Here is a 15,005-nt window from a genome sequence, read left to right as displayed (position 1 = left end):
TAATGAATACTGACCTCTAAAAGCGTCATACCAGAGTGTCTTTTCCCCCCCATACCCACACAAACACTAGGTATCAACAATCTTTGTGCTCTTATCAACTTGAAAGGTAAAACATAAATAAGTGAATGCCTGTTTTAATTTGCTTTTATTCACTTGTTAGGAACTTTTATATACCTATTGGCCATTTGTATTTCTTCTGTAAACTGCCAGAGTTTTCTGAAAGGCTGTCATTTTTTCCAAAGAGACATTTATCTTCAGCTCCATGCTAACCTAACCATACAAAGGTAGCTAATTAGAATAATCTAGCAAACACTGAATGTTCGTCTCACAAAAGGACTCAACGGTAATAAGATACACATTTTTTTTTGTTTTTTGGTTTTTTTTTCATGGAGTTTCACTCTTGTTGCCCAAGCTGGAGTGCAATAGCGCCATCTCGACTCACTCCAACCTCCGCCTCCTGGGTTCAAGCGATTCTCTTGCCTCAGCCTCCTGAGTAGCTGGGATTACAGGCGCCCACCATCACGCCCAGCTAATTTTTGTATTTTTAGTACAGACACGGTTTCACCAGGTTGGCCAGGCTGGTCTCAAACTCCTGACCTAAGGCGATCCATCCCCCTCACCTTCCCAAAGTACTGGGATTACAGGCATGAGCCACAGGGCCCAGCCTCTGACTTCAATTTCTTAAGGTCATATAGGAGGGGATAGAGAGAGGATTTGTAATTGTTTGCTTATTAAAACTAGCCTTTTTTTTAAGGGCTAGTTTTAACCTGTCAAATGAAAACAGTATCTATCTCATGAAATAGTTATTAAATGTGATGGGATAGTGTATGCAAATATATATATGGCATGACTGGCACATATGTAGAACCCAAATGTTACTTACCTATTCTTTCTTTCTCCTGAGAAAAAGAAAATAACCTACTGATTTATCAATAGATTTGTGTTTCCCAAGTTCTTATAGAAGCCATATTCCTTGGTGAACTCATACAGTTCCGTGATTTTAAATGCCAAGTATACACTGAAGACTTGAAGTTTATCATCTCCAGTCCTAATCTCTCTCAAGAACTCCAGACTTGTATCTACCTAACTCCTCAAAATCTCCACTTGAATGGCTAATATATCTCTCAAAGTAACATGTTCAAAACCAAACTCCTGATCTGCTCTCCCATATTTGCTCTGTCTGCAGCCTTCCTCATCTCAGCTGGCATCAAGTCCATCCATAACCTTCTACACTCTTGAAACAAACCCTTGACTCCTCTCTCCAATGCCCTACATTCCAAGTGAAATTATATTGGCTCTACCTGGAAAACATGTCTGAAATCTGACTAGTTCTTGCCATTTTCAATGCTGTAACCTGCCTAAACCACCATCATCTCATCATCTCTTGCTGGATTACTGCAAATAATCTCCTAAATTCTCTCTTGCCCTCTTGCCACAGAACTTTTTTTTTTTTGAGACGGAGTCTGGCTCTGTCACCTAGGCTGGAGTGCAGTGGCACAATCCTGGCTCACTGCAAGCTCCGACTCCCAGGTTCATGTCATTCTCCTGCCTCAGCCTGCCGAGTAGCTGGGACTACAGGTGCCCACCACCATGCCCGGCTAATTTTTTGTATTTTTAGTAGAGACGGGGTTTCACTGTGTTAGCCAGGATGGTCTTGATCTCCTGACCTGGTGATCTGCCCACCTCGGCCTCCCAAAGTGCTGGGATTACAGGCATGAGCCACAACACCCGGCCCACAGAACTCTTTTAAAACCTTAGATTCTATCACTCCTTTTGACACAAAATAAAAGCAAAAATCCTAATTCTTCCCTGTTCCTCACTCCACACCAACCTATTAGCCTTCTATCCCTCTGCCTGAGATACTCTTTCTCCTGATGACTGGCTTGGCTATCATTCTCCAGTCTACACGCAAATTTCAACCCCAGTGAGGTTGACCTTGATATCCCTATTTCATTCTATAACAACCCTATTCCTACACTCCCATTGCCTCTTACTCTATTACCTTTTTGTTTTTAGTAGGACTTGCCATCTTTTAACATACTATACAATTACTGGGGTTATATTTATAAATACTGTCTGCTTTACCCATTAAGAGGTAAGGTCCACAAAAGAAGGGATTTTTCTTTAATCTATTTGGTTCACTAAGATATCCTAAGAACCTAAAACAGTACCTAACAGAGTAAACACTCAATAAATGTTTATTAACCAATTAAATGAATTAATCTCCATTTATTATTAGCCCAAATTACACTAAGCTGAATGCTTGTCATAATCTAAGTTTTTCAAAGATATTACCTATATATACATTAAATCTTTTTTTTTTTTTTTTTTTTTGGAGATGGAGTCTCGCTCTGTCGCCTAGGCTGGAGGGCAGTGGCGTGATCTCGGCTCACTGCAAGTTCTGCCTCCCGGGTTCATGCCATTCTCCTGCCTCAGCCTCCCGAGTAGCTGGTACTACAGGTGCCCATCACCGCGCCCGCCACCACGCCTGGCTAATTTTTTGTATTTTTAGTAGAGACGGGGTTTCACCATGTTAGCCAGGATGGTCTCGATCTCCTGACCTCATGATCTGCCCGCCTCGGCCTCCCAAAGTGCTGGGATTACAGGCATGAGCCACAGTGCCCGGCCCACATTAAATCTTTTTATAATATATATCATATCTGAGGACCTCGCTAAAAATTTTCTTTAAATGCTGCCTTACTAATTTTCCAAAGTTTTGGGAGTAGGCAGAAGATTCCCTGTCCCATCATGTATCAAGGAGGCTTCAGAGATAGCTGACATATTGTCACAGCATCTATGAACCATAAAAACTGACTTATGGAATTTAAAAGGCCTCATTCCATTTTGTCCTTCTTCACCGTGATCTCATCTCTCAATCAAGTATACCATCAAATTCAGGAACATCAGTATTACAGCAGAGTAAACTTAGAGGAGCAAAATAAGAAAGTTAAAATAAAGATATATAAAGTTCTTTCCAGCTTTTTCCAACTATATAACTGCTGTATTTGATATCTCTAAAAGCAGTGTAAGATATCTATATAAAGAATGTAGGCTTGGCATGGTGGCTTATGCCTGTAATCCCAGCACAACACTTTGGCCGACTAAGGTGAGAGGTTCACTTGAGGCCAGGAGTTCAAGACCATCCTGGGCAACACAGCAAGACCCTGTCTCTACAAAAAATTTAAAAAATTAGTCAGGTGTGGTTGCCTGTCCCTGTAGACCTAACTACTAAGGAGGCTGAGGCAAGAGGGTAACTTGAGCCCAGGAGTTCAAGGGTGCATGCTGTGAGCTACAAGTGTGCCACTGCACTATAGCCTGGGTGACAGAGCAAGACCTCTAAAAACAAAGCAAAACAAACAAAACATGAATGTAGATCGACTAGTAAATAATCAATAACAATATAATTTTATTACATACCCAAATGAAACTTTCTAGCGACTACTAGGCTACTTACAAATATGAACTTATTAAGTTACCAAAGACACGATTTATGTAACTATTTCTAGATATGTGAGCCATTGGGGAGAAAAATTTTACTGGGGCAGATATGAATGAATATTTCAAGTATCTTATTTTCAACCAATGGTATATAAATACAATGAGTTTCTTTTTTCTTTTTTTTTTGGAGACAGGGTCTTGCTGGAGGGCAGTGGCGTGATCACGGCTCACTGCATCCTCTACCTCCTAGGTCTCCTGGGTTCAAGCAATCCTCTCACATCAGCCTCCTGAGTAGCTGGGACTACAGGTGCACCACCAAGCCTAGCTAATTTTTTTTATTTTTAGTAGAAACAGAGTCTCACTACATTGCCCAGGCTGGGCTCAAACTTCTGAGCTCAAGCAATCTTCCTGTCTCGGCCTTCCAAAGTACTAGGATTACAGGTATGAGTCGCCACACCCCACACAGTGTTTTTTTTTAATGTATCAACTGTGAACCAGATTACTCAAGACTCTATATGCTCCTTAAGTATATATCACATAATTGTGTAAATATATATGTAAATAAATATACATAGTACATTAAAACATAACTTTGTGCCAACATTTGTAATAGCAAGACTATAAACCACTAAAATATCCATTATAAAGAATCGAATAATATAAACATATAATGGAATATTTACACAGCCACGAGAAAGAATAAAGTAGATTTCTATGTGTGAATGTGTAACAAACTACAAGATAAGCCATTAGGTAAGAAAATTCAGAGTACATTAGGCTTCCATGTGTGCACTCATGCATATGTGTATATATGTGTGTTAATGTGTTAGACACAGAGAAATATAACATATGAACATACTATTGTATAGGCAAAGAATATTTGTCAGTGGCTACCCCAAATAAGCTAGAAAGAGTGTCTTTGGGAGACAGGGATCAGGTAACTAGGGAGGGAAGGAGGCTATTTTTCACTATGTACTCTTTTGCGCTATTTAAATTTTTAACCTGTGCATGTATTACATTTCTAATTCCAAAAACAAGATATTGTTCTTATTTTTCTGACACTGGCATTTTTTTAAATATTAAAAATATATAACCAGGCATGGTGGTACATGCCTGTAGTCCCAGCTACTCAGTGGACTGAGGAGAGAGATTTGCTAGAGCCCAGGAGTTCAACGCTGCAGCGAGCTATGATTGTACCACAGTACTCCAGCCTGGGCAAACGAGCAAGACCCCATCTCTAAAAAATATATATATACACACACACACGCTATAATTTAAAACTAGCTTTAGGCAGGGTGTGGTGGTCTTTAATTCCAACATTCTCGGAAGCCGAGACAGGAGGATCACTTGAGCCCAGGAGTTAGAGAACAGCCTGGGAAACACAGGGAGACCCCATCTCCACAAAAAATTTAAAAAGGAGCTGGACATGGTGGCTTATGCCTGTAGTCTCAGCTACTTGGGAGGCTGAGGCAGAAGAATCGCTTGAGCCCAGCAAGTCGAGACTGCAAAGAGCTGTGATCACACCACTGCACTCCACCATGGGAAACAGAGCAAGACTTTGTCTCAAAAAGAAAAGAAAAAAAAATCAAACTAGCTTTAGAAAAATAGGAACAGTATCTTTATTTTTTACAGAAAAAGCAAGAGACAGAATGCCAAAAGAGGTATCAGAAAAGACAAAGCTTTTTTCAGGGAAGAGGGCTATTACCTACATGCCAACTGACTCAGCCAGGATTAGTGAGATCTGCATACCCTTACTTAGACAATTCCCAACTATGATGGTTTGACTTTATGATGATGTGAAAAATGATATGAGTTCAGTAGAAACCATATTTCAGATTTTGAGGTTTAATCTTTTCCCAGGTTAGTGATTAGGCTACAGCTCCCAGTGAACCACTCAATTAGGAGGGTAAACAACTGATACAGTATACTGTGCTGTCAGGTAATTTTGCCCAACTGTAGCTAATGTAAGCATTCTGGGCCTATTTAAGGTAGGCTAGGCTAAGCTATGATGTTTGATGGGTTAGGTGAATTAAACGCATTTTCGACTTAACAATAGTTTCTACTTAACAAGGGTTTTATTGGGATGTAACTATTTTAAGTCAGTACTGTTATGTCAAAAATGTGTTTAATGCCTGAATAAACTCATCCTAAAGTCAAAAACTGGAAGTCAAATCATCGTAAATCTAGATATTCCTTGACTTATGGATGGGGCTACATTCTGATAAATGAATTGTAAATTCAAAATGTGGGGACCATCTGCAAAGAAATGTATTTTCACACAGACCGAATGACTAGCCAAAGGCTAGTTTTATTTTGTAAGAAACTGCAATAAAATTAAAATTTCGGTCCAGTACTAATTACTAAGTACTGAAATGAGACACAAACATATATTGATTTGTTGGTAACAATGTTTTGGTCGATAACAAACCAAATGTATGACGGTGATCACATAAAACTGTAACACTGTATTTTTACTGTACCTTTTCTATTTTTTTCTTTTCCTTTTTTTTTTTTTGAGACGGAGTCTTGCTTTGTCACCAGGCTGGAATGCAGTGGCACGATCTCAGGTCGCTGCAACCCTGCAACCTCTGCCTCCCGGGTTCAAGCAATTCTCCTGCCTCAGCCTCCCGAGTAACTGGGACTACAGGTGTGCTCCACCACGCCCAGCTAAGTTTTTGTATTTTTAGTAGAGACAGGCTTTCTCCATGTTGGCCAGGATGGTCTGTATCTCTTGACCTCATGATCCGCCTGCCTTGGCTTCCCAACGTATCAGGATTACAGGTGTGAGCCACCGCGCCTGGCCTGTTTAAATGTTTTAATACACAAATACTTACCTTTGTATACCACTGCCTAAAGTATTCAGTACAGTAGCAGGCTGTACAAATTTGTGGCCTAGAAGCAACAGGTTATAGACCATATCACCTAGCATGCAGTAGGCTATACCATCTAGGTTTGGGTGCTCACATACCTAGATAATATAGCCAGGAGAGAGCCCTCACCAGGAACCCAACTCCTCATCTGGGACTTCCAACCTCTGAAAGTCTGAGAAAATACATTTCTGTTGTTTAAACCACCTAGCCACTCAAGTTCCTGGATCTATGCGGGGAGGAGGGGCAGGGGGAAGTTAACTACCCAGCCTATAATATTTTCTTTTGGCAACCCAAGCTAATATGAGAGAGAGAGACAGAGAGAGAGAGAGACAGAGAGAGAGGAAAAAATATATATAGTATATTTAGGTATATATGGTATACATATATTTTAATATATATACTAGATATATGTCTATACCATACAATGTGTAGAAAAGATCTAAACACACAGACTATTAATAATGATTAACCCTGGACAATAAGATGAGGAGACTGATTTATTTTGACTTTATACACTTCTATTCCAATGTAAATTTTTACCAAAAAAGTGTACCTTTCATCATGTAAAAACTGAGGGCCAAGCATGGTGACTCACACCTGCAATTCCAGCACTTTGGGAGGCTGAGGCAGCCTTGAAGTTAGGGGTTCGAGACCAGCCTGGCCAACATGGTGAAACCCTCATCTCTACTAAAAATATAAAAATTAGCTGGGCGTGGTGGTGCAAGCCTGTAATCCTAGCTACTCAGGAGGCCGAGACATGAGAATTGAGAATCACTTGAACCTGGGAGGTGGAGGCTGCAGTGTGCCAAAATTGCGCCACTGCACTCCAGCCTGGGTGACAGAGGGAAACTGTCTCAAAAAAAAAAAAAAAAAAAAAATTAGCTTGGCACGGTGGCTTCCACCTGTCATCCCAGCTACTTCAGAGACCAAGGCAGGAGTATTGCTTGAGGCCAGAAGTTCAAGGCCAGCTCGTCTCCTTAAAAAAAAATTAAAAGTTAAAAACAAATTAGGCTAGGCACAGTGGGTCACGCCTATAATCCTAGCACTTTGGGAGGTCAAGGTGAGCAGATTGCTTGAGGTCAAGAGTTTGAGACCCGCCTGGCCAACATGGTGAAACCCTGTCTCTACTAAAAAGGCAAAGAAATTAGCCAGGCATGGTGGCATGCGCCTGTAAGTCCAGCTACTCACGAGTCTATGGCATGAGAATCGCTTGAACCCAGGAGGCAGAGGTTGCAGTGAGCAGAGATCACACCACTGCACTCCAGCCTGGGTGATAGAGTGAGACTCTGTCTCAAAAAATTGTCAAAAAAAAGTCAAAAAATTGAAAGCCAAACCATTAAGTTAGGCACGATCTGTAATATGTACACACACACACACACGCAAGTGCAAATAAGACCGTGGAAATGTTAACAAGTAGACTACAGCAATCAATACTGGCCATGATACTGTACTACAGCTACAAAAGATGTTACTATCCTTTATAAAAGAAGAGTACATGAGATATCCGTATTGTATCTTACAATTTCGGGTGATTCTATAATTATCTCAAAATAAAAAGTTCATTTAAAATTGGGGGAAAAATTCCTCAAAATGGCATATAAAAGGATGATATTGGGCCAGGCGTGGTGGCTCACGCCTGTAGTCCCAGCGCTTTCGGAGGCTGAGGCAGGTGGATCACGAGGTCAGGAGTTCAAGACCAGCCTGGCCAAGATGGTGAAACCCCATCTCTACTAAAAATACGAGAATTAGCCAGTCGCGGTGGCAGGCTCCTGTAATCCCAGCTACTTGGGAGGCTGAGGCAGGAGAACCGCTTGAACCTGGGCAGCAGAGGTTGCAGTGAGCCAAGATGGCACCAGTGCACTCCATCCTGGGCTACAGAGTGAGGCTCTGAGGAAAAAAAAAAAAAAAAAGGATGATGTTTTGGTTTGCTTTTGATAATCATTTATCTTCTTAAAGGGTCATTTCAAATGCACTTTCAGTCTATGATCATACCACTCTGAACACGCCCGATCTCATCAAATGCACTTTTACAGGAAAAAGTGCTTTATTCATTAACTGAATCTTACCTGGAGTTATGTTATCCCTCGAGTTTTCCTCATAAAACTTATCGAAACCAGCCGGGCCCAGTGGCTCACGCCTGTAATCCCAGCACTTTGGGAGGCTGAGGCAGGTGGATCATTAGGTCAGGAGATCGAGACCATCCTGGCTAACACGGTGAAACCCCGTCTCTACTAAAAATACAAAAAAATTATCCGGGCGTGGTGGCGGGTGCCTGTAGTCCCAGCTACTCAGGAGGCTGAGGCAGGAATGGCGTGAACCCGGGAGGCGGAGCTCGCAGTGAGCCGAGACTGCACCACTGCACTCCAGCCTGGGAGACAGAGCGAGACTCCATATCAAAAAAAAAAAAAAAAAAAAAAAAACAACTTATCGAAACCAAGTATTACCTTATAGATGTTTATAGCCCCACTAGAATGTAAACTCCATTAGGGCTGAATTATGTTTTTTTGTTGCTGTTGTTGTTCCTATCACCTAAATCAGAGCTTACCACCTTGGAAGCAGGATATTAAATGAGTGAAATGAACAGTATTATAAAGCCTTTGTGATATACTAAGTATATTATTCCAATAAAAATGTTTAAACTTATGCCAGCTATCCTAACAGCAAATCGCCAGTACTCACTTCTCTGTCACTTAGTATAGGTTTGTGGGATGAAAAGGCTAGTCTTGGCTTAAACAAAAACAGCTTTGCCACACGCTACACATTACATACTTCAAGTTATCCATGGCACTGCTTTCCTCCATTTGGACAATCACAATTCAATAATCTGTAGCTATTTTACTAGTCTTCAATGTATGCCCTCAAAAATTTGAAGAAGGAAATACAGAGGTTAACTATAGATTATTAATATTTAATAATAGCAATAACTAAGACTGAAACCTCAATATGTGCAGGCAATGCCATGCAATTTTCATAACATCTCCATTTTCCAGATGAGAAAAACTGAGGCTTAAAGGTTAAAAATTCGTTCAGTCACAAAGCTAGTCAAAGAGCCAGGATTCTATCTGAAACATGTCTTATTCACTAGTAACTACATTAGGAGAATTGAAAAGTGTATTTTGGTAAATTAAAACTACTGGGTTTCAAATAATGTACATAAAATACAAATATTGGCATAATATTTTACTTGTTAAAAATTGTACACTTTGAAGATTAAAGCCATTTTGAAAATCTAGCCAGTTGAAAATATTAGAATTACATCATTAAATGTCAAGAATCGATAATGCAGTTGAATACAAATCAAATCACTCTTAAGCCTTAGAAAAATCCCAAGACTAACAGAAATACGAAATGTTAAGTAAGCTACGCATGGTACGGCATACCTGTAGTCCCAGCTACTCAGGAGGCTGAGGTGTTAGGATCACTTGAGCCCAGGAGTTGGAGTCCAACCTAGACAACATAGCAAGAACTCCCAACCCCCTCCTCAAAAAAACAAAAACAAAAACAAAAACAAAAAATCAAATTGCAGTTTCCTTATAAGGTTGAAACATCATTGCAACCAAGTGTATTAAGAAAAAGCCTTTGTGCTTCAGTTTTCCAATGGTTGCAAAATAAAGTTTTCTCATGCACCCACCTCCAAGGTTTTAACACTATCTGAAACACCAACAAAACAAAAACAATTCTGCAAATGTGAAGTGCTAAAGTTAGAGTCAAAACCTCAAATGCCTAGATATAAAAGTCATCCAGTTAGGGAATGAGTCAAAATGGAGAGAACTATGCTCTATCAACAGCTCTAATTCCAACACAGGTAAGAGACATCCTTAAAGGGAAACCAGAAATTTGTACTTCTATATTAAATCTTTTGTTTCTTTTGTTGTCAAATAATTCAATCAAAACCCACAAACATAGATATTAAAAACACTAAATTATGGTATATATGGTGGCTCACAGGGTAGGCAGATCGCTTTGAGCCCAGAAGTTTGAGACCGGCCTGGGCAACATGGGGAAACCTCATCTCTACCAAAAATACAAAATAATTAGAGGTGCTCGGTAGCCAGTGCCTGTGGTCCCTGTCTCAAAAAAAAAAAAAAAATTGCCATCTATTTTAACTGCCTCACACACACAATTAACAAATGAAGGCCAGATGTGGTAGCTCACACCTATAATCCCAGTACTTTGAGAAGTCAAGGCAGGAGATTGCTAGAGCCCAGGAGTTCGAAACCACCCTGGACAACACAGCAAGACATCATCTCTTCAAAATAAAATAAACGGATCAATACTGTCTCAAAACACACTGAATGAGAATACAGTAAAAGGTAGAAAGCAGTCTAAAAAATGAACAGTAAGTGTAAAAACTCAAAAAAGCCATACAATTACCAACACAACCTTTTTTCCTGATTGCTGAGCAACATTATTTCCCACTCCTTGGTATCTCTCAGTAATACCTAGGTTGTGATTCCTTATGAAGAAATCTCCATCCATAAGGAATTACTGAGAGATACCAAGAAGCCTATCACAGAAAAGAGGAGCCTTAGGCTTCAGCCAGACAAGCTAAAGCAAACACCACAGAATCCAAATACATAAATCAACTATTTAATCAGACAACTTTTACTAACAAGTGACAAAGTATTAATTTTAAAATACCTTTTCAGCATTAACTGCCTGTCCTCTCGAGTCCCTATATCTCAATTATTTTCCTAAGATGTCCCACCTTTGAGCCACTGCTAATATTTTTTCCTCCACCTTAAGGGTACTTACCTTCCCCTCCCATCTTCATCTGCTTACATCCTGTCCTCTTTCAAGTCTCAGCCCTACTACCTATTGTGTGTTAATTAGAAAATCCTCGGCCAGGTGCGGTGGCTCCCGCCAGTAATCCCTAGGAGGCCGAGGCAGGCGGATCACCTGAGATCAGGAGTTTGAGACCAGCCTGACCAACATGGAGAAACCCCGTGTCTACTAAAACTACAATATTAGCTAAGCGTGGTGGTGCATGCCTGTAATCCCAGCTACTAGGGAGTCTGAGGCAGGAGAATCTCTTGAACCCGGGAGGCAGAGGTTGAGGTGAGCCGAGATCACTAGATTGCACTCCAGCCTCGTAAACAAGAGCGAAACTCCGTCTCAAAAAAAAAAAAAAAAAAGAAAAAAAGAAAAAGAAAATCCTAGAATGATCGTCAGAGCTGTCTGTCAGGAATAAGATTAATAGATAAATAAAACTTTAAAAGTTTTTTTAAAAAGAAAATCCTAGAAAGATCACCTATGAAGTCTAACACCAGCATTTTAAAAAGTGCCTCTTTCTGGCCAGCACAGTGGCTCACACCTGTAATCCCAGCACTTTGGGAGACCGAGGCGGGAGGATCACCTGAGGTCAGGAGTTCGAGACCCACCTGGCCAACATGGCGAAACCCCGTCTCTACTAAAAATACAAAAATAAGCCGGTCGTGGTGGCGCATGCCTGTAAAACCCAGCTACTTGGGAGGCTGAGGCAGGAGAATTGCTTGAACCTGGGAGGTGGAGGTTGCTGTGAGCCGAGATCGCACCACTGCACTTCAGCCTGGGAGACAAGCAAGCCTCCGTCTCAAAAAAAAAAAAAAAAAAAGTGTCTCTTTCTGTCAGTTAAGAAAACTATTGTTCAGTGTCATTGTTTACTAATCAAACATTACTACTGAGTCACGACTCACACATCCAGCAAAATTTTAACCTGAAAATGCAAAGTTGATGCTCGAAAGTGATAAAATTCCACCCATAAGTAACCATTTGTTTTACAAAACATCTGAATTTACAAATTAATTTTCTTAGCATTATCAGCCTTAGCAAATATATCTTCATTAAAGTCAAGCCCATCACAACAAATGAAACACTACTATAAAAGAAAAAGAAAGAAGAGAGAAAGGAGAAAAGAAAAGAACAGAACAGAACAACACTTGGCCCAGCATGGTGCCTCACTCCTGTAATCCCAGCACTTTGGGAGGCCCAGGCAGGAAGATCGCTTGAGCCCAGGAGTTTCAGACCAGCTTGGGCAACATAGGAAGATCCCGTCTCGAAAGAAAAAGCAAGAAAGCAAAACCCCGGGGAAGATATTAAATAATCCTCATTGACCAATTAAATGCTAAAACTTCCTATCAGGTTCATTAACTGTTTAAGAAAAAGACAAAATGTTCTCATGTACAAATTGAACTGCCTATCAGATTATTTTAAGATCTAGTTCTCCAGAATTCCCAAGAAAGTAGGACTCCTATTTGGTTTAGAAACGCTCAATATACTAAGAAACAAAACAGGGACATCTGGCACCGGCTCTATTCGTAAAGGCAACATTCTCTAATAGATTACGCTCACATTCAATTGTAAACTCCACTAACAACTAACAAGCTTCAGGTCAATAGATAACAACACACTGAGAGGCTGAGGAGGACAGATCACTTGAGGCCAGCAGTTTGAGACCAGCCTGGCCAACACAACGAGACTACTATCTCAACTAAAACTACAAAAAATTATCTGGCCGTGGTGGCGCGCGCCTGTAGTCCCAGCTACTCCGTAGGCAGAGGCAACAGAATCGCTTGAACTCGGGAGGCGGAGGTTGCAGTGAGCTGAGATCGCGCAACTGCACTCCAGCCTGAGCGACAGGGCGAGACTCTCTCCAAAACAACAACAACAACAACAACACATGAAAAAGAAATATAAACAGCCTTAAGATGTCCCCACCCAAGTGCTCAGTCGCACATAAACGCAGGCTGCACATGACATGCATTCAAGACACAATGCTAAGAGTTTGCTTGATACAAAGCTATAGAAGACAGGATCCCAGCTGACACCAGCAAACTTATTCTAGCTTTCAGGGAAACTCAGATGAAATGCGTCTTTGTGAAATCCCTACTCTAAACTCTCGATTAAACCTGAGCACACTTTGAACGCGACAGTCCGCTCCCTCCTAATCCTTAGAAAGCATTTCCTGCCTGCAAAACCTTTCTCCCGCAAGCCTTCTACAAACTTTTTCCGTTCTTTCAACCTACTCCACGAAGCCTTAAGCCCGCCCCTCACCTCCCGCCCCCTACACACACACACACACACACGCACACACACACACAAACACACCCCTCCCCACTAGGGAACCTCAACACTCTGCAGACGCCACTCCACAAGGACACGCAAAACACATGTGCCTGCAAACCCAGCCCCTTTCCACACCCCCCGGAAACGACACCCCCTTTCTCACACTCCGCACGCCACAGCCCATCCCCCTTCCTCCCCGCCCCCACCTCACATCACCCCAGTCCTCCCACCCACGTTCCCGGGAACCCAACCTCCCAGCGCTCTCCGACTTGCCGAAGGCAGTGGGGAGGGGAAGCAGGAAGAAGGAAGGAGGGCTCAGGCCCGGCCTAGGCCTCTCAGACCGCTTTGGGAGGTGAGGGGGGGAGTCCGCGGGCCGTGCTCAGCTCCCGTCGGCAGCAGGGCCTCATCCGGCCCAGGCCTGCCCTCCGCCGCCGCGGCCCGCCCCGCCCGCAAAACACTCACTTGCCAGGCGCGGTCCATCGAGTCCCCCGCTGCTGCCTCCTCCGCCGGCTGCGGCTCCGGTCCCCGGGTCCCCCAGGTCCGGCTTCTTGGGCCCGGGGGGCGGCCCAGCTCCCCCGCCCGCGACGGCTCCCGGCGGAAAGCCGGCCACGGGTGCACCAGCCAGAGCCAGGGGGACGCTGTTGCTATGGAGGCCGAGGCCCGGGGCAGCCCCGGCGGCAGGGTCCTCATGCAGGAACTGACACTCCTCCCCGTAGAAGCAAGTCTTATCCTTAGCGTAGTAGCGGCAGTACTTCAGCTTCACTCCTACCGCCGCCCCGCCGGGGACACCCCCGACCCCCGGCGGGGCCACCACCGCCACCGCCGCCGCCAGCGAGGAGGAGGAAGGGGAGGCGGCGGCCGAGGTGGGCGGGAGGCCGCCGCCACTGTTCATGGCAACGCCGCAGCCTCGTCTTCCGCCGCCGCCCGAGGAGCCGCCGCCGCCGCCGCCACCATAGACGGGGGAGGAAAGGAAGACGCTGCCGGTGCCGGATAAAAGCCTGGGCGGGTGGGTCTGTCCCGCTGCGGGAGCCGGAGCCGCCCGGGGAGAAGGGGGAGGGGAGAGGGGAGGGAGGAGGGGGTAGAAGGAGGGAGGGTAGGGGGAGAGTTGGGATTCTCTCACTCACTCTCTCGTTCTCTTTTCTTAAAGGGGCCGCGCGGGACGACGGGGTGGGCGCGCGGGCCCAGACGGGGACTTCGAGGGCGCGGGCAGGGGAACAGGGAGCGGCAGCGGCAAGCGGGTGGGGAAGGCGGAGGGGCCGGTTTATTTTTAAATTCTGCCTCCACTCGCTCTCTCGCGCTCTGGTTCCTCCGAGTTGTTTATTCCATTTTCCTCTTCCTGAGACGGCCGTCGCCGCTGCGCGTGCGCGCCGAGACGCGAGGGCTTATGGGTAGCAGGAGCGCTAGGGGAAGCCTGGCCGGCGTCGGGCCCCCGGGGGCATCCGCGAGCTATCGGCGGTTGGACCGGCGGCTCTGGGTGGCGTTCCGGACGCGGATCTGGCGCCGAAGTTCTCACGAGACCTGATACCTTCCTTATTTGTATATTCTCTTACTTAAAAAGCCAGATGTCTTTTTTTTTTTTTTCATTGAAAAGAGAAAATTGACAACGTAAACGGTCGTTTGGAGGGGCCACCTGGGGACGCGGCCCGAGCCCTG

The 15,005-nt window shown here is 43.8% G+C and overlaps 1 protein-coding gene across 7 annotated transcripts in view; it reads right to left on the bottom strand.

Annotated features, from left to right (window-relative positions):
• Positions 1-14,681, bottom strand: part of PAN3 (poly(A) specific ribonuclease subunit PAN3) — a 157,255-nt gene extending 142,574 nt beyond the window's left edge. For 2 of the 7 annotated variants that reach the window (XR_010150627.1, XM_009426787.4), the window contains exon 1: positions 13,815-14,367. Coding sequence is in view for 5 of the 7 variants with exons in the window: in XM_009426787.4 (XP_009425062.3) it covers positions 13,815-14,244 (430 nt within the window). In the remaining 2 variants the exon portion in view is untranslated. Of the gene's footprint in view, positions 1-13,814 lie in introns of all 7 variants that reach the window. The other 5 variants (XR_010150628.1, XM_009426786.4, XM_001136622.7 and 2 more) reach the window with 5 other exon arrangements.
• Positions 14,682-15,005: the final 324 nt, after the last annotated feature.

Source organism: Pan troglodytes, chromosome 14 (genome assembly GCF_028858775.2).
Source record: "Pan troglodytes isolate AG18354 chromosome 14, NHGRI_mPanTro3-v2.0_pri, whole genome shotgun sequence".
NCBI classification, from domain to species: domain Eukaryota; kingdom Metazoa; phylum Chordata; class Mammalia; order Primates; family Hominidae; genus Pan; species Pan troglodytes.
The sequence above is the reverse complement of the archived record's forward strand: the minus strand, read 5'-3'. Positions and strand labels throughout refer to the sequence as shown.